We start from the raw sequence: 23,816 nt of genomic DNA, 5'->3' as shown, positions 1-23,816 counted from the left end.
TGTCAGGGGTTTCAGCGCAGGCTGTATGCATCTTGAGTAAAAAAAACCCCAAAACTTCCAGTTTTGGGGCTCAAGCTACGTTTCCTGCCCCCGGTCAAGTGGAGTAGTTTCATGGGGGCGGTGGTTACAGTCGGAGTCTGTCTTCAAGTTTGGTCATTTGGAACAGTTTGAGGCAAAAAATCCTTTCCTCCATTCAGCTGCAGTTTAAAAAGAGTTGACAGGGAGGCATTGCACAGATTGTAAGTACACCTCCATTATTTCCTATGGGAGCTTTGGAGGTGGTCTGTGGAACACAGTAAAACTCTTTTTTTTTTTTTTTTTTTCCAGAATTTCTAAGGGTTCAGGTCTTCCCTAATCGCTATTTTTTATTTTTGGATTTGGTTTGATTTTGCCATTTTTGGTGCGAATTCGCTGGTGGTGGCCATCTTGGATTTTTATCAATCCTTTTTTCAAAGTTTTATTTCTGCCTCACAACCCCTCGATTTGATTAAAAATAATTTGGGATAGCCCCTAATCTGTTGAATGTGTACAGGGAAGGAAATATGGTATACATGGATAGTGAAGAAGAGAAGAAAGATTATACACTTTGGGGGGCCTTGCCTGTCTGCTTGCTTGCCTTGGGGTGGGGGGCCCTGCCTGCCACTAGGCCCGCTTGCCTGCCCTATGCCCTGTCCCTGCCTACCACTAGACCACCAGAAGGGGTACAGAGCCTGGCAGGGAGGGGGGACAGGGTGCAGAGCCTGGCAGGGAGAATTTTGGTTCAGAATTGGTCTGTTTCTTGTTTTCCTCTTTTAAATCTAGGGTGCGTCTTATGGAGCGAAAAATACGGGTAAATAAAATTGCAGACTAAAAACATGCTGTTGACGGCTTTTCTTAGGGGAAAGGAACACAAAATCTTTGTGATGGTACTTCTGTTTTGTTTTTTCAAAGGGAACCCCCTCCCCCCCTAATCATTGTTTTATTTTTCTTTTAATAATATGAGTACAGGCTCTCTTGATTGATGAAGCAAACATATAGAAATGTTTAAACAAAGGACAATGAATTTGAATTTAGCTGATGTGAATCATAAATTTTCATTACTTGTACAGAGTTTTCAGCAAAAAGATGAATTTGCTTTTGAAAGTGATACTGCAAAGTCAATGGCTATAATGTTTTTAAAACAGTGTTACAAACAAATACAACATATTTTCTAAAATATAGGCTAATTTGTTATTTTGCCATATGTATTTTAGACACCCCTTCATGTTTTCCTCACCAGAATGTAACTTTACTGATTTGCTCTATCAGAGTGAGGTAGTAGATTGTTTAGTTGTAAGGTAGTGATTTTACCTTGTTTGGGAGATAACTATACAATCTATTGCCTTCCCTGAGGAGTAGACTTTCTGCAGTACTGTATATTTATAAGAACTTATGACTTAAAGTTCAAAATTAATTTGTGTATAAAACTGTGAAGAAGAGTTGTTTTAGTTTTTTTTTCCCTTAAATTTTGCATCGTTACATCCTCCAGTGTTCAAACAAATAAAGGAAGATACTATGATTCTGTGGAATTCCTAATTGTTTTACATACACTATTTATTTTTGCTTTTCTTTCTTAAACTTTTACAAAAGTTACATATAATCTATTATAATTATCAGATTTATACTATAGTCACATTACTGTTGAATGCACTTTAACAGAAATGTTAAGTTTTATACATAATCGGACAGTATTCCGATTACCTAATGCTACCATTGTGTGTTGGTGCAATATTGTGCTGCTTTATTCCATGCTAATTTTTTTTTAATGCAGGAAGATATGGGGCTATCAGCTAAGACATAAAGAAGACAAAGACGGTGGGCTTCTAGGAAGAGGTAGTAGGTTGCATAGTTTTGGGGCAGGGATTTTGCCCACAAGGAGGTAACTATACAACCCACTGCCTTTCTGAGAGCTTTATTATTACAACAGGATATGTTTTTGCTTCTGTTTTGCGCTATTGTAATCTTAATTTGAAGAAGATATTAAGATGGAAGAGATGAAAAACAGTTTTATGCTTGGTGGCATGGAGGATAAAATATTATAATATATTTAATGCTACAACGAAATTTGTTTTTTTAATGGCCTTCAACTTAGTCATTACCAGTGCTCTCCTAATTTTTGTCTGTTCTCGAGGTCGTGTTCTTTTCTTGTGGGTAAGCTCCATGATTTTCTATACTTAATAAAATGGGAGGAATTTTGAATATTTTTATGCTATTTGTAGACTCAATTTGACTTTATTATTTCTTTACTCCATTTAATAAACATATAGAATTTCCTTTGGGTAAATTGATTCATTGTTTTCCTGCTAGACTGAGAAATTATCTAATTATCTATCAGGAAATGGAGGCAGAGACTTGAAGATTCTGATAATCTTTGAAGTCTAGTCTTGACCTAGATGTCATTTCCAAGAACTGGTCAAGCTCAGAGGTGTCTTTTCCCTTTGGAGCCCCAAGCTCTAACCCATGAGCTTTATGAGGCCAATTGGCATTGACCCTAAGGGATCTCATCTGGAGGGGTGTGTAGCTTCCCCTTCTCCACTTTATCTCCTTGGGCACTAACTTGTAACCTTAAAACACATTTTTGAGTAGAAGAACCAGTTTTCAGATATCTTTATGGTGTCTCCCTGTGGATCCCCCTTCAAGCAAGAGGGCCCATGTTGCAAACAGTACTCCAGTTTGGAGTGATGAAACCTGTTCTGTGTCAGATCATCATTATTCTATCTTTTATTGTGCTCAAGAAGTAGGGTTTCTTCCAGTCTATTCTAGATTTGAAGATGATTTGAGTTCTCCAGTTTTAGATGGGAAATCTTACACTTGGTGGTCAGACTTGGGGTATTTGCCTTAGGCTCCTCGCTCAGTATCCTGGATACAGAGGGAGGTGCCTAAGGCCTTACTGACTCAGACGATTAAAGCCTCTCGCCTCGAGAGGGGCTTTAGGTGATTGAACCAAGCAGGGCCTTTGGCCCTCTCCGTGCATGAGGGAAGGCCCCATCATTTAATGGTGGCCTGAAGCAGGAGCCTCAGAGCGGGCTTCCTGCTTCCATCTTTTTAAAAAGGTACAGGGGAGGTTCGGGGATGTGGTGGGACATCTGGTGGCAGGAAGGAGTGGGCATCCCTCCTGCCATTTTTTGGTGTTTGGGGAAGGTGGGGGAAATGGCTCAGAGTTGCCTGGCGCAGGGGGGGTTCTTTTTTTTTTTTTTTAACGGGACAGATTGTGTGTGTGTGTGTGTGTGTGTGTGTGTGTAACACACATCTGTGCCATTAAAAAAAAAAAAAAATAGAAGCCCTAACAGCAGTGACAGAGGCTGCTTCCCCTGTCACTGCTGTTAGGGCTCTGCGCATATGCCAATAGTGATTGGTTGTGTTTGCATGCAAATGATTTGCACACAAACTTGATAGCATATCGATCGCTGCTGGAGAACTGGTCAACAGCGATCCAGTCGGTATCTTTAGTGCATCTATCCCTAAGACCCTCATAATGAGACCTTTTTGGACTTCCAAGAGGCCATTTCTGTAAAAAAAAAAAAATTAAATTGGTGACATAGTAGCACAAAAGATGACAGAAAGGGTCATATGTGAACTAAGGCAGAGTAGTGGGAATGGACAATGAGCAATCCACAAGAGCCAGCAATATATGAGTCAAAGCCTTGTTTATTTTAGCCAGGACGTGCAGTAACAAGGACCCGACCCAGTACTGTGTTTTGGCGAACATAAGCGCCTGCATCAGGGGCCGCTGTAAATTGGAATTCACCAAGGTTGCATAAATCCACAATTCAAGGGTTGCATTAATCCAATCCAAAAGTGTGCGTCCATGTAACTGTTTTTCACAGTTGTATTCTGTTGGATTGGATTAATGCATCAACAAAGAAGCTGTTTTGTTTTGTGAATTCCAATTTACAGTGATCCCTGATGCAGGCGCTTATGTTCGCCGAAACACAGTACTGGGTCGGGTCCATGTTATTGTACATCCTGGATGAAAGTAAACAAGGCTTTGACTCATCCTGCTGGCTCTTGTGGATTTCTCATTGTCCGTTCCCAATGCTTTCTCTGTTGTCTGGTGTTTGTGGGATCTTGTCCTGTTGGATTCTTCTTGTGGAACTAAGGCAGAGTAACAGGAGCCAGAACATAGTGAAGTAATTGAGCAGGCAGTATGGAAGATAAGGTTCTTGAAAGAGGGAAGAAAGGATCTAGATAATTTTATTGAGATCTCTACTCAAAAGATGAGGTATTTAGGAATGAGCTAAAGCTAGATAGACCTTGTGTGCTCCATAAGGGAGCAGAGATTATAAGAAATACTGTAAAAATATATATCCATCCCTTCACCCCAAAATTCAAATTTATATGGAGCAAAGCTTATCTTGGCCTATTTTTAAGCAAATGTTTGGCTGAAATAAGCTAGGTTGAACCACAAATTAATCTTAGAAACAATTTAATTATAGTTCCTGTATGACAATGTAGTAGATTATGAATCTTTAGCTCTGTAAACAATGGCAATGGCTGTGAGCAGGTAGGAGTCGTCTTGCAGTTTGCGCATATCTGAAAATTCATAGATTAAAGGAATAGGCTCGCAAAACTCCTTCTCCATCAGTAGTATCCACTGAAGCTGCTATGCTTACATGGTCACATGCTACTGCGGTAATACCTCTGTTGACAAAAGAGATTGTTATAATAAATTTACTACTACTAATCTTAAATTATTATCTCTCTTTGTAAAGGTATAAACTTGCAGTTTGTTGCAGTTGGAATTCGGCCGTTTTTGCATTTAACAGAATTCCATTTCATGGTTTGTTATGGCAACATAGCATGCACTTCTAAAATATAATTTTCATTATATTTTCTATGAAATAAGTAGCATACATATAACATTAACAAATAGAGCCCCCTTTACAAAGCTGCGGTAGGGATTCTCCCGTGGCAAAGGCACTGAAGTCCACAGGAATGGAATGGGCTTTGAGTATATTTCCCACAGAACTGCTACCGCAGTTTAGTAAAAGGGGCCCATATCGAGAGAAGACTTTCATGGCCGTGTGTTAGTCAAATTATTTTATAGGACAGAACCAATTTTCCTGACCAATTATCAATAACTAGATTCTGAATTTTCATTATGAATTGCTGATGCTACCTTGAAAATCTGCGAGAACCTCCTAGCAAGTGATAGCAGCTTTTCAGTGAGCGTATCTTAGTTTCATTTTGCCATGTGTAGACCCGGAGAGATAAATCCATAGATGAAGTGACAACACGAAAAGCATCCTTGAAATGAAAGATACACGTTTGAAAAGGGTGTGGGTTGCAAAATCAAGAAGGAAGAAATTGGGCAGCAAAACGTCATGTCCAAGAAACATACATACTACGCTTATTGATGTAATAATCCCCTGGTGGTCGTGGAAGGAATGTAACAAATCTCCAGATATAGAATATACTTTCAGTTCTTCTCCGTGAACTATTAGAATTGTTTCTGCTCCATGACCCTTCATAAGAAGATTTGTGTTCCATCTATCTGGTAGCTGAAAGCCTACAACTTGTCCAACTTTTTCAATAAAAAAGAACAGTATTACTTAAAACCATTTGGAGCTCTTCTGTTAGTGCATGTACACTCACATAAAGACATGTCAACTGAAGAAAGACTTCATTCCTGCAGTTACAATATGGATTACAGACATTTTTAAATAAAACTGAATCCTACATTTTTATGAAAAAAATCAGCATTTAACTTTCCGATTTTGCATTATATACAGTATATTCCATTTGATTTCGTTGGAACAAAATTCTTTGAAAACATCGGTGAAAGATAAATCTTAAATTTCATCTTAATAATGGAACTAATTCTTTAGGGCAGGGCATTCGCAGTGATAGCATGATTGATAGATATTAAGCACAGAGATTTTGTTGGAGATTGCTGTGACTGTCAGAATATTTTCATAGTAACATAGTACATCGCATAGCACTGTTCAGAAACCAGGCTGCTGCCAGCCAGAAGTGATACGGCTTGAAACAGTCGGAGGGAAATTCTATTAAAGGCACACCTAAAGATGGGCGCCAACTAGGCCCCTAACTTAGGGGGTCTTTTACTAAGGCGTGCTAGCCGATTTAGTGTGTGCCTTAGTAAAAGATCCCCTTCATTAGTATATTAAAACTGTACAGTGGCCTCCTGGCCACACAGACAGCGAGATTAGACCACCAACTCTCTACTTTGCTGATAATGACCCAAGACTACAGAACATTTAGAAAAGAAATAAAAACCATACATAAAGCACAGTTACTTACCGTAACAGGTGTTATCCAGGGACAGCAGGCAGATATTCTTAACGCATGGGTGACGTCACCGACGGAGCCCCGGTACGGACCTTTTTAACTAGAAAGTTCTAGTTGGTCGCACCGCGCATGCGCAAGTGCCTTCCCGCCCGACGGAGGAGAGCATGGTCCCCAGTTTCTTCGTTTCCGCGGAGCGAAGAAGACGCATGTGTTTTCAACGGCCGTTGAAAAACTAATTTTTGCCTTCCCGCTCGCGTATTTTTTCACTTTTTTTCCTTTTTTCTTATCGGATTCCCTTTATTTTTGTTTTCAAAAAAAAAAAAAACTAGTCGAGTTTTCCTTATTTTTTCAGGCCGGCCCCGGCGGGGCCTGTTGCCACCATACAGGCCTCCGGGTTCGATTTTGCGGAGGCCGTGTTTCCATTCATGCCCCCTCAACCGGGTTTTAAGAAGTGCCAGCGGTGTGCACACCCGATCTCCCTCACCGACCCACACAATTGGTGCCTCCAGTGCTTGGGTCCAGAGCATCGGGCTGACACCTGCACCCGCTGTGCTACGCTTAAAAAGCGTACTTTGAAAAATCGGCAGATCCAGCAAAATATTTTGTTTGGTACCGGATCTGCCATGGAACCGGCTGCGATGTCGACGGCACCACAAAAGTCGGCACCAACGACATCAACACCACCGGACCCTTCCTCGGGGTCGTTGGGCCCAGGTAAGCCGGCTAAGAAGCCTCCCACTTCCCTTGAGCGCCCTCCTGCCACGGTTGCGACACCGGCCCTCCCGGCACTGCACCGGCCCCGCAAGCGCTCCGCTCCGATCTCGGTGAGTGCCTCATCATCGGCCTCCTCATCGCCGGAGCGTAGAGCGGCACCTATGGTACCGAAGAAGAAAAAAGCGGTACCGGTGCCTCCCCTGGACGACCGCATCGTGGCCATACTCCAAACACAGTTACAGGAGCAGCTGCAACAACAGCTCCAACAACTGTTGCCGGCGTTGCTGGCACCGCACCTTCCGGTACGGGACCGATCCGAGCCTCACACTGTCCCATCGGTGTTGACCCCCTTGGTACCGATTAATACTTCCATGCCGGTGCTCTTGGCAGAAATACCTACAGTACATACCCATGATGCTGCCGACCCTGTCCGGTCCCAGGAACGACATTGGTCTTCCTCACCCGGTACCGCCTCGGTGCGCTCAGGCAAATCTCTTTCAAAGACCCGCCATGCCGAGCCCTCCACACCGATGCCCAAACGTACGCACCCCGACGTTAGGGACCCAGATTTGTGGGAAGACTCCCCTCACGGTACCGAGGAGGACGCTTCGTCAACCGACGAAGAACCCTCCATGACCGACACCGTCTCCAAACCAGAGCAATCCTCTTTCTCCAAATTCCTTAGGGAGATGTCAGCAGCTCAGAGGAAAAAAGTTCCCACAGAATCAGGTATAGATCAGTTGGAACAAATTGATTTTGATTTAACTGGATTTTTAGAAGATTCACAGGATATAATCCAAACTAGATCTACACTTCTCATAACTTGTTCTAGAGAGATAGATAAATCCTTGATAATGAAAGCTTATTTTCAGAATAAGCAGACTAAATTTTGCGGAGATAATGTATTGATTTTTCCAGATGTGGCCCAAGCAACACAATTGAGAAGAAAATCCTTTTTAGCTTTGAAATCTAGGGTGTTGGCTTTAGGAGCCACATTTTATTTAAAATTTCCTTGTAAATGCTTGATTAAATTTAAGGAAAATGATTATGTTTATTGGGACTCAACTCAATTAGAACAATTTTTGCAACATCAAGAATCCATTAGTATTTCCTCTGCTACCACATAATTAATTATTTGGAGTTTTGAATTTCTAAACACTAATATGTTTGGTCTATATGATCATGTTTATGTGACATTTGCTAGAATATATAGTACTTGCCCTCCCACAGTTATGAGGACTAGAGGAATTTATATGATAGCTCTGTGGTTGATGTATCAATTTTATTTATGTTCCTTACTTTATTATTATGTATATGTAATAATGTTATAAAACTCGAATAAAAAAAAAAAAAAAGGTCCGTACCGGGGCTCCGTCGGTGATGTCACCCATGCATTAAGAATATGCTGCCTGCTTGTCCTGGGATAAAAACCCATACATAAACCATAGATAAAAAAATCCATACATAAACCCATACATAAAAAATACCATACATAAAAACCCCCATACATAAACCATAGATAAAAAAATCCATACATAAACCCATACATAAAAAATACCATACATAAAAAATCCCTGATACCCAACAATCGAAACCAACCAAAAGCATCTCTACTCTCTAAAACAACCTAATGCCACAAGATCTACCTCATCTCTACGAACCAATCTATTTATTCTATAATTCCTCTGGAAATGGCCAGATAGATCCTTTATGTAATCCACCTTGAACCGCAAGGTAACGGCGGAATAGAAATCACTAATGTAATGTAATATTGGCTTCAATTATGAGCTTTAATAAGCTCATTGGGGGAAAAATAATAATTGGGTGAGAGGCGCCTATCTTCTTGGGCATAATTCTACACAAGTCAGGCGCCTAACTCCAAAGTAGGCATGTTTAGGGGCAGAGAAGGACTTAGGCACCATTACGCACTATTCTCTAACGTACTTAGGCACCTAAGTTTTAGTTAGGCACAATTCTGTAATGAGCGCCTAAGGCCCGCTTTTACAAAGGTGCGCTAAGCGTTTTAGTGAGGATTTAGCACGCGCTGAATCAATGCGTGCGCTAACTGCTAACGTGTCCATGGGATAACACATGCATGCGCTAGCGTTTAAAGTGTGGTACTATTTAGCGCGCTAAAAAAACATAGCACACCTTTGTAAAAGAGGGGGTAAGTGTGATTATAGGTGCCTATCTTTTTAAGCACCCAATTACAGAATCTGTCCCTAGGTGATTAACCCTTTCAGGACCATAAGGATCGTAGGCCAATTTTTGTGGTTTTGACGACATTTTTATGGTAAAAAGGGCTTGCAGATGCCAAAAAATTGATTTTTTTTGTGAAATATCATTATTTTTATTTAAAAAATCACACTTCTGGCTTATGGACAGTGTGGCAAGTGAATCTTCTCGTCAATCTGGCAACGACGCTAATGAATGAATGTCGGAACCAGTTTGTTTACATAAAGGCAGTATCCTATGGAATCTGTACATATCAAATTTAGAACTGTAGACTATCCCAATCAAAATTGATAGGATTTTAAAGTTATGGGACAAATATGTCCCTTGGTCCTGAAAGGGTTAAGCACTTTAAAAGACATGCTAAAATGGCTCTTAATGGGCAAGCCGCTAAATATATTTAAGTGCCTGCTGAAATGGCATTACAGTAAGCATACGAAAGTGGCAGCTTCCCCTAAAAGGGGCGTATCCACAATAGTTGCTGCTTGAATTCCATACTGATCAAACCCTGTCAATACATTCTAATTATGCAGAATATTTTTTAATTTTTTTTGGGGGGAAGGGGATGTCATGGGTGAGGAATGAGCATGGAAGCATTATGCACCTAGCACATTCATATTAGAGCATGATAAGTCAATAATGCTGGGTTAAAGAAGAAGAAGCATTTAATGCCTAATGGCTCTCAGCCAGCTAAGCTGGCTAACTGCAGTGTTCAGCAGGAGATAGCCAGTCACTGGCCAGTCCGCTAAATGGAATATTCAGTGAGAGACAGCTGGCTATGGCACTTGATACAATCAACTATTGAAATTCCCTATAGGAGTAAAAATTACAATACTCAAACTGAAAACTCCTCTAATAAAAAAAAAATAAAATTATATATACATATATATATATATATACACCGTATATATATCTATATACATATATATATATATATATATATATATATATACTGTAATTTTACATGAGATAGATTTGTATTTCAAGGAGGCAGCGCATGTAAATCCATCTCATATTCATTGTGGATATCCTGAAAACCTGACCTGCCTGTGGCTCTCGAGGACTGGAATTGCCTACCCCTGATCTAGACGGTTTACAAACAATAAAGAATAAAAACAAACAAACATGTAATATAAAATAAAAATATCCAAATAGAGATAATTAAAATTTGATAGGACATGTAAAACTAACTGGATAGGAGCGAAAGAACATTAGGTAGTGAAAAATACATTGAGATAAAAAAAATTTAACTGAGAGGAGGGAAGGACAGTACATGAGGGGAGGGGTCGCTTCTGAAGAAGCATTTTGTTGAAAGGGCCAAGAAGGAGTCTCAAAAGGAGGAAAGAGGGGCTCAAGTATTGAAGGCGTCTTTAAAAAGGGAGGTTTTATTTTGCACCAAAATTTTTCTTGAGAGGGCTCTATAACGTGAAGCCGGAAGAGCATTCCAAAGCATAGGTGCAGTCACTGAGAAGATAGCCTTTCAGGTAGAATCATAGAATATTAAAATCACGAGTTCTTACCCATTATTTAAGTAATTGTATGTACTGTATTGTTTGTTTTATTTTTTATATTTAATAATTGTTAATTTTAAAGTGTACATCGCTTAGAATATTTGATTAAGCGATTGATCAAGTCATCTAATAAACTTGAAACTTGATATTGCAAGTGGAAGGGACTACTAACAGATTTTGGTTGTTGGAGCGAAGTGTTCTGGTTGAGGAATAGGGTGAGTTATCCATGCTATTGGAGGCGTTCCTTCCTTGGACTTTTCCTTGGTTAGGCCTTGCTTTTACTTCTGTGTCTGTTTAGAAATTGTGAGAGACTGCACTACCAGCAGAGATTACAAGGTGGCAGTATAGTTTATTAAAATAATATGATGGACAAACATACTAATATTGCAACTATTTTACATATATGTTAAATTTCATCTTTAAATGTCCTTGTATTGTTATTGAAGGGATTGCTATCAGATAATTGTACTTGCTGTAGTATTCGATTTATTTTATTTCAACAATTTTATGGCATAATCATAAAATACAGAAATGGCATAATCATAAAATACAGAAATGGGCCTTTTTACTAATGCTTACAGAACAATAAATATGTGTCCTATTTTATACCTAAGGGCCGTGTAGCACTAAACATGCACTAGAAACTTTAGCAAATGGGTCCCCAAATTAATCCAGGTAATCTAAACAAAACACATAAGCCTTTACATTTTCAAAATCAGAGGAAATCTGATCTCAGATGAATACCTAAAGCAATGATTTCCAAACCTGTCCTGGGGGATCTCCAACCTATCAGGTTTTCAGGATATCCACAGTGAGACTGACACAAGAATAGACATACTGGGTCAGACCAATGGTTCATCTAGCCCTGTACCCTGTTTCTAACAGTAGCCAATCCAGATCACAGGTACCTAGAGGAAACCATCCCAGGCGTTCCCCATGTCTGTTTCAATAGCAGATCGGACTTCCTCCAGGAACATATCCAAACCTTTTATGCTAACTACTCTTATAATATCCTCTGGCAAGGAGATCCAGAGCTTAACTATACCCCTCTTTTACGAATGTATAGCAAGGGTTTTAGCACCGGCAGTAGCAGTAACTGCTCCAACGCTCATAGGAATTCTATGAGCGTCAGAGCAGTTACCGCTGCTGCCGGTGCTATGCGTTCGTTAAAGAGGGGGTATTTTAGTGAAAAAACTATTTCCTCCTATATTTCCCTGTTACTTTATTGTGTTCTCTAGTCTTCGTAATTTTTGAAAGAGCAAACAAATCAATTCACTGCCGCCGTTGCCTGCAAATCAAACTTGTGAAAATTCATTGCAGGTAGCCTGAAAACCTGACTGGCTGAGGTTCCTCTAGGATAGGTTCTGGAATTGCTGAGCTAAGGGAAGGGAATTCCATTAACACGGGTCGGCAGTGCAAAATGCTAAATAACAGCTGGTTTTTGAGTGTGAAGCCTGCAGGGCTCTAGCACATAGCGGATCCATTTGCCTTGTCCTAGTACAGGGGTAGGCAATTCCGGTTCTCGAGAGCTGGAGCCAGGTCAGGTTTTCAGGATATCCACAATGAATATGTATGAGTTGGATTTGCATGCACTGCCTCCTTGAGATACAAATTTATCTCATGCATATTTATTGTGGATATCCTGAAAACCTGACCTGGCTCCGGCTCTCGGGGACCGGAATTGCCTTCCCCTGTTCTAGTAACAGGAATAAAGCCCACTGAATATATGGTGGTCAGCTGGGGCGCTTTCGCCACTATGTTTCGGTTCTAAATTTCTTACCTGAGCCGTGTGCTGCAAATTCTGTTTACAAAAGTAAGCAAAGAACCTAATCTCACAAGAAAACAAAATTATTAATACTGGCATTTTCTCCAGTGATTCAAAATATGGAGCATATTTAGAAACATACCCACAATGTCCACTTTATACTTTGTTTTCTTAGCTGTAAGATCGAAGACACTGATCTGGTTTTTAAGCGAGGCGGGGTCTCTGTGAGCCATTGCTATTCTTGCCGCTTCTCCAGGTAGCCAGCAGGCTGCAGCACATTCATTGATGGGCAGAGAATTAGACACAGCCGGTTCATCTTCCGTGGGATTTGTTAAGGAATCACTGTAAAATATCTAGCATAAGATATATATATATTCAAATCCAGACTCAAAGCTCACTTCTTTGAAGATGCTTTCAATTCCAAACTCCACCCCAGCTTCTTATCAGTCCATCCGTAATTCCCCCACCTGAGCACTGGGTATACTGATGCACCTTCTTGTCCAGTCGGTCTTGACTAGATTGTAAGCTCTTTTGAACATGGACTGCCTCTTCTGTGTTTTGAGGTTCAGCGCTGTGTATGTCTAGCCGCGCCTTATGATTTTCGAACGCTTGTCCAGGCCATGGTCTTGTCGAGGCTCGATTACTGCAATGCCCTGTACCTTGGAATAACAAAGGCAAGATACAGAGCGTCGCAGGTCATACAAAATGCAGCAGCACGTCTGATAATGGGTTTGTCTAAATATGCTGCTAACTCCTAAAAATAGGCTAATGCCTAAATCAAGTATGTCTCTACGGAAGATTTTTGGGGGTACAGACTACGGATCTCAAGTGCCCGCGGCTAATCGCCGTTAGAACCGGTCTTGGCTAATAACCTGAGTGCGATGATACAGACCGATGAAATGACTCTTTTTAATTTTTAAATTTATTTTAGATAGAAACTTTTACTATTATTCTTTAAATACAATTGCCTTTATGGGCACCTATAAAAGTGGCATTGTGGAAATTATGCATATACATACTTGCGCCTTTATTTGGGACTTTATCTATAGTACTTAGCTTGGGTGCAATTTTCTACCTGGCCATCTGGAAGTGACCATATTTCACCATATCTTTAAAAATTGCATTGGCTTCCAGTCGCCTTAAGAGTCCAGTATAAAGCAGTGATGATTTTCAAGTTTCAAGTTTATTATTACATTTGATTAATCGCTTAATCCGAATTCTAAGCGATGTACAGATTAATAAAAATTACAGAGTAAAGGAAGACAGACTTAAAATGACAAGTAACAAAACAACTAAGACATAAGAATAAATTAAATTACACATACAAGTAGAAACATTAGGAAACTTGGGAATGAATTACAATTTAATTATAAAGTAGTACAATTAGGGTTAAAAACAAAAGGGAAGGGAATAAGAAAAATCTAAATGGTCTAGGTTAAAATCAGAGCCGTAAGCAATTCAATTAATCGTTGAATGCATCTTTAAAAAGAAGACTCTTTAAATTACTCTTAAATGTTTCAAGATTCTTTTCCTCTCTTAAATATAATGGAAGGGCATTCCAGGATTGGGGAGCCGTTACAGAAAAAATATCCCAGAATTGCTTAAAAGTAACACACTCGGCTATATACCCAAAAGATCTTTGCGTTCTGAAAATTTAGCTTTACTGAAGACGTCTGTGAACCCAAGACTTGTTCAGACCGGTAAAATGACTTTCTGTTGCGCAGGAGTCAAGTTTTGGAACTCTTTGGTGGGTCAGATACAAAATTGCTGTGAAAAGGGTAGGTTTAGAAAATTACTAAAAAGGCAGCTATTTGTAGAAGCCTTTTTTTTAGTTACTTTTGGATAAATTTGATGAACTATCCATGATCTTTTCACCATTTTATGGTATTTCCTTGAAGATTGTTTTTACGTTTATTTAATATATGTTTTATCTGACTATGAACACTTCCCCCTCCATATTCGCGGTTTTCGTATCTACGGTTATGATTATTCGCAATTTTATTTAAAAAAAAAAACATTTTCATTTTATGGGCTATTCTAAGCCCTGTAAGGCCCCCCCCTTAACCTTTTCCTATCGTGTGTCCCGGATGATGGGACATTCCAAAAATGTCGCTGCCACCGTATGTCCCATGGCATGGGACATACAGTACACCTTCTACCTATCATTTGTCCCATCTATTTATTACCAAGTAGTTCGGAGTCTGAGTTGGATAATGATTCGGACTTTGATGCAGAAAATGTAGTGGGCAGTAGCGATAATTACGATTGGAACCAGCGTAACGTAAAATTTATTACGATAGGAAAAGGTTAAGCCTTACCTGGTGGTTTAGCGGGTTTTCAGGCAGGAGCGATCTTCCCACGCTCCTGCCCTGTGTAGATCCCTTATTTTCTTATGGATATGGAGTTCCTTTCTATTTTAGCTATAATTTTGTAAAGTGCTCTGTTATTGCTTAAGGAAGGGTGGTAGATTTAAATAAAAATAAACTATCAGATGCATATGTAAATTCAAACTGTTGCCAACTAGCACCATTGATTGTAGTGTCCAATTATTGGCACTAATTGGTTCGTTATTCAATCAACTTGTGTGTGCAAATTGTGCGTGCACGCAAATTTGCACGCACAGTTTTGAGCAGCATATATAGGGAGCCACCCAGGTTTGGCCGGGGGGGGGGGGGGGCAGATAACATTGGGCGAAGGACAGCCGGAGGAGGGGCAGGAAGACATGAAGCTGAGGTAGGAAGGGCTAGGATTGGTGGAGGATAAGAGGGAGGAGATTGGAGAAATGAGGTTAGCTGATTGGATGGAGGAAAGATTAGGGCGGAATTTGAAAGGTTGGAAAGGGGAAGGGGTTTTTTTTTTGGTGAATTTGGCGGGTGGGAAGAAAGGATTGTGAGAGAGTAAGGAAAGAGGAGGTTGGGAGCAGGGAGCGGAGTTTCCCTCCCGCCCTCCCTGGGGGTGCTCTTGCTTTAGGTTTTAGGTGGGGTGGTTAGTCTGAGGCGGTCGCAGCTTTAAGTGCTGGGGCCTAGATATGAACATTTATTGTGGAAGGGGTGAAGTGAAGACTTGATAAGGGAGTAATTGAAATATGGACTCGTGGGCGACACTGCCACGAGTTAAGGTGGCTTGACGGCACCGTAAGTCACAAAAATGTTATAAAGTAATTTATTGTATACTGGAGCTAGTTTTGTTGCCGAATGGCTCCAGTGAGTATCCAATGATTTTCAAGTTTGTATTTGATATATGCTGAAATTTGTTATCAGATACTGAAATTTGTTATGGAATTTAATGGGTTAATATAAATAAAGCTGCGGCCAATGTTATGCCAACAATTATAGTTGTACTTGAGTTATTGAAGTGAAGTAGTAATTGAATGCATGGCTGATATCTGAGTCTCAATGCTAAGAATTTGGGGTCTCAGTTGGGAGTGTAAACACAGAGAAATACATTTTGGGCTCCTTTCACTAAAGCTTCGCCAACAGTGGCCTTTGTGTGCCGTTTAAGTGCGACTTTCCCATGCACTAGGGCCACTTGTGCTGCGGCTGGAAAACACAAAGGAGAAGCTATGGAAGAGACGTACGTGATACAGGCCTACGTTCAGTCAATAAAATGATGTAGAATTATATTACAACAGAAGAATCCACAAATGCTTTAAGAGATGGGGACTCAACGTGGTTCGTGTTTCAACTAGAACATCTTCCTCAGGGGTCCAGTGGAATCTCGGTTCGAAAGAAAAGCCAATGTGGATGTGAAATAAAATATGCAAAAGAATCCTTTCTTTTCTGGCAATCCGAACCATGAGAAGTCCTCAAGTTTTTGCCTCACACAGGAACTAACGTCGGACACAGGTAAATGTTTATGTTTATTTTTAATTTGATGAATCGCCTATCCATAATTTACTAAGCGATTTACAATATGATATATAAACATATTAAAAAACATACAAATAATATTATATAAAAGGTAAAAAAACAGACTCGTAAACAGACGAAACAAGGACACAAAGTGATAAAAAGGGAAAAGTTACATAATAAATGTTTTGAAAAGAAGAAAGGGAACATTCAAGGAAAAGACATAAGTTGAGATGACTAACCTACACTATTTGAAAAGTATTTGTTTTAGAGACTAAAAGCATCTTTAAAAAGGAAAGTTTAAAATTTATTTTTAAAGAGACTGAGTTCCTTTTCATCTCTTATAAATTGTGGTAGAGAGTTCCAAGTTTGGGGGGCCACAATTGAAAACATGTCATGACGTCTGGTGCCTACCACTTTTAAAGAAGGGACTACCAGTAATCCTTGTGCTAAAGATCGAAGAGTGCGTGATAAATTATATGGTGTAAACAGTGTAAACCAGTGGTCTCAAACTCAAACCCTTTGCAGGGCCACATTTGGGATTTGTCGGTACTTGGAGGGCCTCGGAAAAAATAGTTAATGTCTTATTAAAGAAATGACAATTTTGCATGAGGTAAAACTTTTTATAGTTTATACATCTTTCCTTTAGGCTAAGTCTTAATAATAATATTGTCATTTAGAGCTAAAGAGATATATGATCAAGAAACTGTTTTATTTTACTTTTGTGATTATGATAACATACCGAGGGCCTCAAAATAGTACCTGGCGGGCTGCAAGTGGTCCCCGGGCTGCGAGTTTGAGACCACTGGTGTAAACCAGTGCAAAATGCCAAATAACAGCTGGCTCTGCAGATTACATAGAAGGGACTGCTAAGAGTTCTCGAGTGTGAAGCCTACAGGGCTCTGGCACCCAGCTGATCCATTTGACTTGTCCTTCTAGTAACAGGAACAAAGCCCACTGAATTTCCCAATTTCTAAATTAATAGACATACACGACGGGCTCCTTTTACGAAGCCGCGTTAGCGGTTTAACGCGCGTAATAGCCGGCCGCTCTTGAGCAGGCGGCGGTTTTTCGGCTAGCGCGGGGGTTAGCGCACGCTAAAAAGTTGCGTGTGATAAAGCCGCTAACGCGGCTTCGTATAAGGAGCCCTGAATTTTACCATGGTGAAAAAAAATTTACCATGAGAGTCCATACAGATACCTATTTTGTAGGCAGTAAGGGCCGGATTTTGTAAACGGTGCCCACATCAAGCAGCGTCTACAAAAATGTCGCCGGTCACGTGTCACACGCTTAGGCACCATTTACAGAATTGCAGCTACTGGCACCCCAAAAAACTTAGGCGCTGGTAATGCAGACCAGGGTTTTAAAGGCCTACATTACCGGCACCTAAGTTTGACCGAGAATCGTGCTTAACGGCGCCTAAGGTAGTCTCCACCCCCTAACCTTGACCTTAGCTGCCACTAAGCACACCATGCTTAGATGCGATTCTGGCATCTACTTTCACCGACTTTTTAAAAAAACGAGATTTTAAATTGTTGTTTTTTTAACGGTGCAATCAGTAACCGCTGTTTCTAGAATCCAGGCCCGAGTGCCCACATACTGGCCCTGTGCTAGTCAATTAGTGCACGGCAAACGCCTCATGTGCCAACTGATTGGCGCTGTCGTGCCCTTCCCAAACTATACTTATGGGAAAAGGTATGTAAAACAATTAGGGAAGCGATTCGAGAATTGGAGCACTCTGATAACTAAGGCCCTCTTTCACTAAGCGTTTTAGCGTGGATTTAGCACGCGCTAAATCAACGCATGCACTATTTATTTCGATTTCTATCCCATTCTCCCAGTAGCTCAGAACGGGTTACAAGTCAACATTCACAATGGAAAACATTTTGGACAGTACAAGACTATACAACAACATTTTGGACAGAACTATTCGTTCTAGGAGTTTGGAGACTTGCCGGCAGTTGCCGTGTTCATTGGAGTTGAGGGTGGGTTTATTGAGTGTGGGTTTGATAATAGCCGACTTCCAGCTGAGTGGTACTGTCCCCGTGGAGAGGGAGGAGTTAATGATGGGGAGGATAGATTCTGCCATGGCGTCTTCTGTGGATAGTGGAGGCTGGATGGGCAGGGGTCAAGGATGGTGCCGGAGGGCTTGAGTTCTCTCAGGGTTTCGAGAACTTCAGCATGGGTGGCCATGTGAAATTGGGATAGGGTGGTAGAGGATGGAGTATTGGGATTAGGTGGGGATATGCTGGTGGGGGGTTCATGCTGGTGATGGTGTCAAGATTATTGTAGATGGTTTGTACCTTGGAATGAAAGAAATCTGAGAAAGTCTCACTATCAAGTTCAGTTGGATAGTTTTGTTTTTTTCCTTGGGCGCTGGTAAAGAGTTGGTTTGTAAGGGCGAACAGTTGTTTGGACCTATCTGGGACTTTCTGTAGGATGTGATAGTAGTAGGCTTTCTTTGCTTCTAGGATGGCAGCTTTGTAGGTAGTGGCTGTTTTCCCAGTGAGTTTTGGATTCTGAATTTGGGTGTTTGATCCAGGTTCTTTCTGCTTTTCTCAGTGATCTCTTTATGGATCAGAGGTCGCTGGTGTACCGGGGGGCAGGTGTTTTGTTGGTGGTTATTCGTGTTGTTTTTGTTTGAGCGAAGATGTTATAGAGGGACTGGATGTTGAGTGCCAAGTGGTGGCTGCTAAGTCGATGGAGTGTGGGTGTTGGGTGCAGGTTTTGTTTAGATTGCGAATGCCTGCGGCCATAGGGTTGACTGTAGGGTTGACTGAGCTGGGGATTCGACATTGGGTGGGTGGGATAGGGCCATTCAGTGGGGCTGGGGTAGTTTTAATTGGGAGTTGGAAGTCAATGAGGTGGTAGTCTGACCATGGGACAGGTGTAGTGGAGCAGATTCTTTGTTGAGGCTCTGCAATCAGGTCCCCATGGGTGAAGATTAAGTCTAAAGTGTTGCCTGCTGAGTGTGTGAGGGTGGTTACAGCTTGATGGAATCCCAGGTCAGTGAGGGAGGAGATGAAGCTGTCATTCATTCCTGAGGTGTTGGGGTAGTCTGGGAAGTTGAAGTCTCCCAGGATGGTCACAGCTCAGCAATGAATTCGAGGAGGGACTCTAGGGCTTCTGCTGGGGAGTGTGGGGCTCTGTAGAGTAGAATGAAAGCAATTTTGTGTTTGTGGCCCATGTTGAAGGCAAGAGCCTCTAGGGTGGGAGCATTGATAGTGTTTATCAGTTTTGGTGTGGCAGCGGTCTTGGTGATGGTGGCCACTCTGCCTCCTCTCCCTGTGGTGCGTGAGCAAGCTAGGGCCTGGTAGCCTGGAGGACACAGTTCGCCTAGTGGTATCCCATCATTGTCTTGGAGCCAGGTTTCAGTGACCATGAGGGCGTCCCAAGTGTTGTCACAGATGAGGTCATGGAGGATGAAGGTTTTGTTACTAACCGCTAACGTGCCCATAGGATAACATGCGCGCTAAAAAGGGGGAGTAAATTATATTCAAGAAAGAAGTTCAATGTCAACGCATCAACATACCTTTGGAAGCGTCCGTGAACGGTCCGTAGTTCCAGCCACTACCCATTGTTTGTTAGGTGAAGCAAACAACAAATCGATGCTACTTTCTGTAAACACCATCATACGTGAAATTTCAGTCAGGTCAGGGATTGTAAGGGTATATAAGATGCCTCCTGAAGTGCCAATCTATAAGAGGTAAGAGAAACTTGAGAGAGATGTTCTGTGATTTTGAGCCTAAGGCCCCATTTGTGTGTACAAAAAGTGGATTTCTATGTGTAAAGGGCAACACGCAGAAAGTTCAAAGAAGTGTCCTTCAAGTATATGTGCTTTCCATGTTTCAGAATGGCAAAAACATATACAGTGGATACAAGTCATTTGCACTTATTGAGGTTGAACGATTTTGTATTATTGAAACTACTTGTTCTGGGGTCACATCTTGAAATCCGGTCCATGTTTAAGCTAGCGAGGTTTACAAAACTTGTCAGGCATGCTATGAGCAGAGAGGTTTGAAAGATAGAGAGAAAATCTTGTGTGGGGGGGGGACACTAGTCTAGTTTGCCCACTTACTTTGGTGGGGGAAGGGAGGCTAAGCAAATAAAACTGGCAGTAGAGAATGACACGGGGACAATTTTTTTCCCCGTCTCCACAGGAACTCGTTTGCCTGTCCCATCCCAGTCTTTTCCTGTCCCTGCCCCATTCCTGCAAGCTCTTGCCTCATCTGCACAAACCTCAAACACTTGTGATTTTAAAGTGTTTGAGGTTTGTGCGGTTTAAAGCTGAGCTTACAGGAATGGTACAGGGACCGCACCAAAACTTGCAGGGATGGGATGGGAAAATTGAGTTCTCCGCAGTAGAGAATGACATGGGGGGAAAAAAAATCTGTCCCCGTCACTGCCCTGTCACCAGACCACTGTCCCCTTCACCGCCCCGTCCACGGATCCGCCGTCCCCTTCACCACTCCGTCCCCGCAGCATCCACCCTTCCCTCTCGCCACCTCACCGCCCTTCAGCAGTCTGAGAATCTCCCTCCCTCCCCCTTACCTTTGCAGAATAAAGAAACTTCCCTCCCTCCAGCCAAATCTATCTCCCTCCCTCCCCCTTACCTATGCGGCGCTTTAGAAAAGAAACTGAAGCCGGCGAAGCCCTGCAGTCATGTGTTTGTGGGCGGAAGATTCTTCTGTGACACAACCAGAAGTTGTGTCAGAGGAGAAGCTTCCACACATACAAACATGTGACTGCAGGGTGGCGGGTAACTGCCACCGTGTCATTCTCTACTCCACAGGCATACTTGAAGGTGAAGTCCTCTGACTCAGCCTGAGTGCCGGAGCTCTTCCCTAGCTAGGTAAGCTTTTAAAGCTTACTGGGCATGTGAAGGAGTCCCTCCACTCACAGCCCCTCCCCTCAGCCTGTCAGTTTTTTCTTCATCTGCTCCTGACAGGTTGCAGCTCTCCCCTCTTCACAGATATTTTTTAGTAAATTATTTTTCCCTTAGTAGCTAAAAACCCCCAAACAAAAAACCCAACAGCTGTCACTGAGTGAAATTTTAGCTCCTTTTTGCACTAAACCCCCCCTCCCCCAAAAGAAACCCCCCAAAAGAAAACAGTTTGAGTCCACGAATAACCACAGGACTTCCAACTTGCCTAGTACCGCCTTTTTGCCGGCAAACTTTTCTTCTCCAGAGCGCTGGTTTTTGTTTTGAAGGTAGGTGCTAGGGCTGGGAGGGCTTATTTAATAAGGCTTCTAGAGACAATGCACCGATTTGAGCCTCTGTAGAAATGCAGTCATGAATATTAAAAAAAATGTAAATAAATAAAAAAAATTACATTAAAGGATTGAAGGAGCTAAGAATAGTTGACAAATGACCTTTGATGCTTACTATGTAATTAATCATGTAAATCCAAACTACATGAAGAATCTGCAAACGAGGCAGAAAAGCCTGTGACGCTGTCCTCTCTCTTATTTTGGAAAAGAGCCCAAGGTCTACGGGCTAGATTCACTAAGCAAACCGATCGGTTTGTGACCCCTTTGGACTCGATTTCCCTCTGACCCGATTCACTAACCTGTGTAGTGATCCCATTCCGATCTGTGCATGCAAATGAGGGAAATTGGCATGCAAAGCAGGAAGGACGCCATTCACTACACTTTTTTTTCCCTACACACCGACTGGCTGGCCGATCAAGAACAAGTGTAAAAAAATGCTTTGCCCCGACTCTTCTCTCTGGCTCCCCTGCTCTCTCTGTCTACCCGAACTCTCTCTAGCTCCCCCGACTCTTCCTGCTCTCTGCCTGCCCCGGCTCTCCTGCTCTCTGCCGCCCTTCCTCACAGTGCGAGTCCGTGGTTTTAAAGCAGGGCTGCACTGCGGGGAAGGGCGGCAGAGAGCCAAAAATTGTCCACCCCCTGGCCCGGCCCAACATCCTCCCAACCATATGTAAAAGTTAGGAGCAGGAGGGGTGCTCAGTCCCTCCTGCTGCGTAAGCCCGATCCCCCGATCGGCCCACCGCACCCCGACCGGCACACTTGTGGTTGGGCCGGCTGGGCGAACCCACCACCCTCCCCGTACCTTTAAAAATGTTGGTAGCAGGAGGGGTGCCCAGTCCCTTCTTCTCCTTAGGCCTCCAGTAATCTTCGGGAGCAAGAGGAAGCACAAAGTCCTCCTGTTGCTGTTGCTCTGCCGGTCTGACGCAATACTGGCCTTAAACCATGCCCCGGTGCATCATGTGATGCACGGGGAGGGGGCCTAAGGCCCCGACTGGCTGAGGGGCCTGGGGCGCCTCAGTCAATCAGGGACTTCCCTAAGGAAGTCCCTGATTGGCTGAGGCACCCCAGGCCCCTCCCAAGGGAGGAGCATGAGGCGCCTCAGCCAATCGGAGCCTTAGGCCCCTCCCCGTACATCACATGATGCACCGGGGCATGGCTTAAGGCCAGTATTGCGTCAGACCGGCAGAGCAACAGCAACAGGAGGACTTTGCGCTTCCTCCTGCTCCTGAAGATTACTGGAGGCCTAAGGAGCAGGAGGGACTGAGCACTCCTCTTGCTCCCAACATTTTTAAAGGTATGGGGAGGTTGGGGGCATGCCTCCGATTGCCCCCCATTTGCATGCAGATGGTTGGGGAATCGGTCGGCCTGTCTCCAATCGCACACAGATCAGACACGGATCAGAGGGTTAGTGAATCTAGCCCTACCTATTTTCAAGGAATGCCAAGGAACCCATGTAGCAAGTAAGAGATTTCTTCTTTGCTAGCATCAACTATTCCTTGATGCAGGTAAAATATCCTTGCATTAATTTAAGACTGACGCCGGGATGCAATTGTTCTGAGTAAGCCATCAAATACTCACCATCAAGAAGGGTTTGTTGTTAATAATGCAGATAAGCAGCATACACTTAGAAGTCGATGTTGAGAATGAAGCTTGCTCTTCACCAGTTTGTCCGTTCCAAATTTTGACCGTTCCTCTTGCATCTGTACTAATCACTAGACTAGACTGGGGGAGTGTGATAACCTGTGACAGCGGCTCCTCCTGTGTTGATGTGGACCATATCTGGCTTCCCTAAAAAAAAAAAAAATAAAAAGTATGGAAGCCAGTATGATTCAAGAAAACATAATTTACAAATTTGTACTCTCCTTATAACTCATCCCTCCTATTAAAAATATGTATCTATCATCACATTGTAGGATCCCACTGGTCTTAACACAGAACTTTCCCAAACTTACACTGTACTTGAATTAATTCAAAACTATCAATTTTAAGTTATAGGTGATATCTTTTTTATTTGACTAGTTTTCTTTATATGTCATTGTTTTATTCTTGATACTTATTTATTTATATTTTATAGTATTTATATATACCATTTATAGTCTAAGTGGTTTACATTCAAGTACTCAAGTGTTTTTCCCCTATCTATCCTGGTGAGCTCACACTCTATCTAAAATACCTGGGGTAATGGGAAATTAGGTGACTTGTGCAGGGTCA

At 42.1% G+C, this 23,816-nt stretch overlaps 1 protein-coding gene across 3 annotated transcripts in view; it reads right to left on the bottom strand.

The window, feature by feature from the left end:
• Positions 1 to 4,427: 4,427 nt before the first annotated feature.
• FBXW12 (F-box and WD repeat domain containing 12) overlaps positions 4,428 to 23,816 on the bottom strand; it is a 52,532-nt gene continuing 33,143 nt past the window's right edge. For 2 of the 3 annotated variants that reach the window (XM_033926100.1, XM_033926102.1), the window contains 6 exons: positions 23,184 to 23,393; positions 19,870 to 20,034; positions 12,632 to 12,842; positions 5,364 to 5,542; positions 5,138 to 5,265; positions 4,428 to 4,659 (listed from right to left, as the gene is read on the bottom strand). In XM_033926100.1, the coding sequence (XP_033781991.1) occupies positions 4,560 to 4,659; positions 5,138 to 5,265; positions 5,364 to 5,542; positions 12,632 to 12,842; positions 19,870 to 20,034; positions 23,184 to 23,393 (993 nt within the window). In that variant the 3' untranslated portion in view covers positions 4,428 to 4,559. Of the gene's footprint in view, positions 4,660 to 5,137; positions 5,266 to 5,359; positions 5,543 to 12,631; positions 12,843 to 19,869; positions 20,035 to 23,183; positions 23,394 to 23,816 lie in introns of those variants that run through there. The other variant, XM_033926103.1, reaches the window with a different exon arrangement.

Source organism: Geotrypetes seraphini, chromosome 17 (genome assembly GCF_902459505.1).
Source record: "Geotrypetes seraphini chromosome 17, aGeoSer1.1, whole genome shotgun sequence".
Classification (NCBI taxonomy): domain Eukaryota; kingdom Metazoa; phylum Chordata; class Amphibia; order Gymnophiona; family Dermophiidae; genus Geotrypetes; species Geotrypetes seraphini.
Note: the sequence above shows the minus strand (reverse complement) of the source record. Positions and strands in the feature narration are given on the sequence as shown.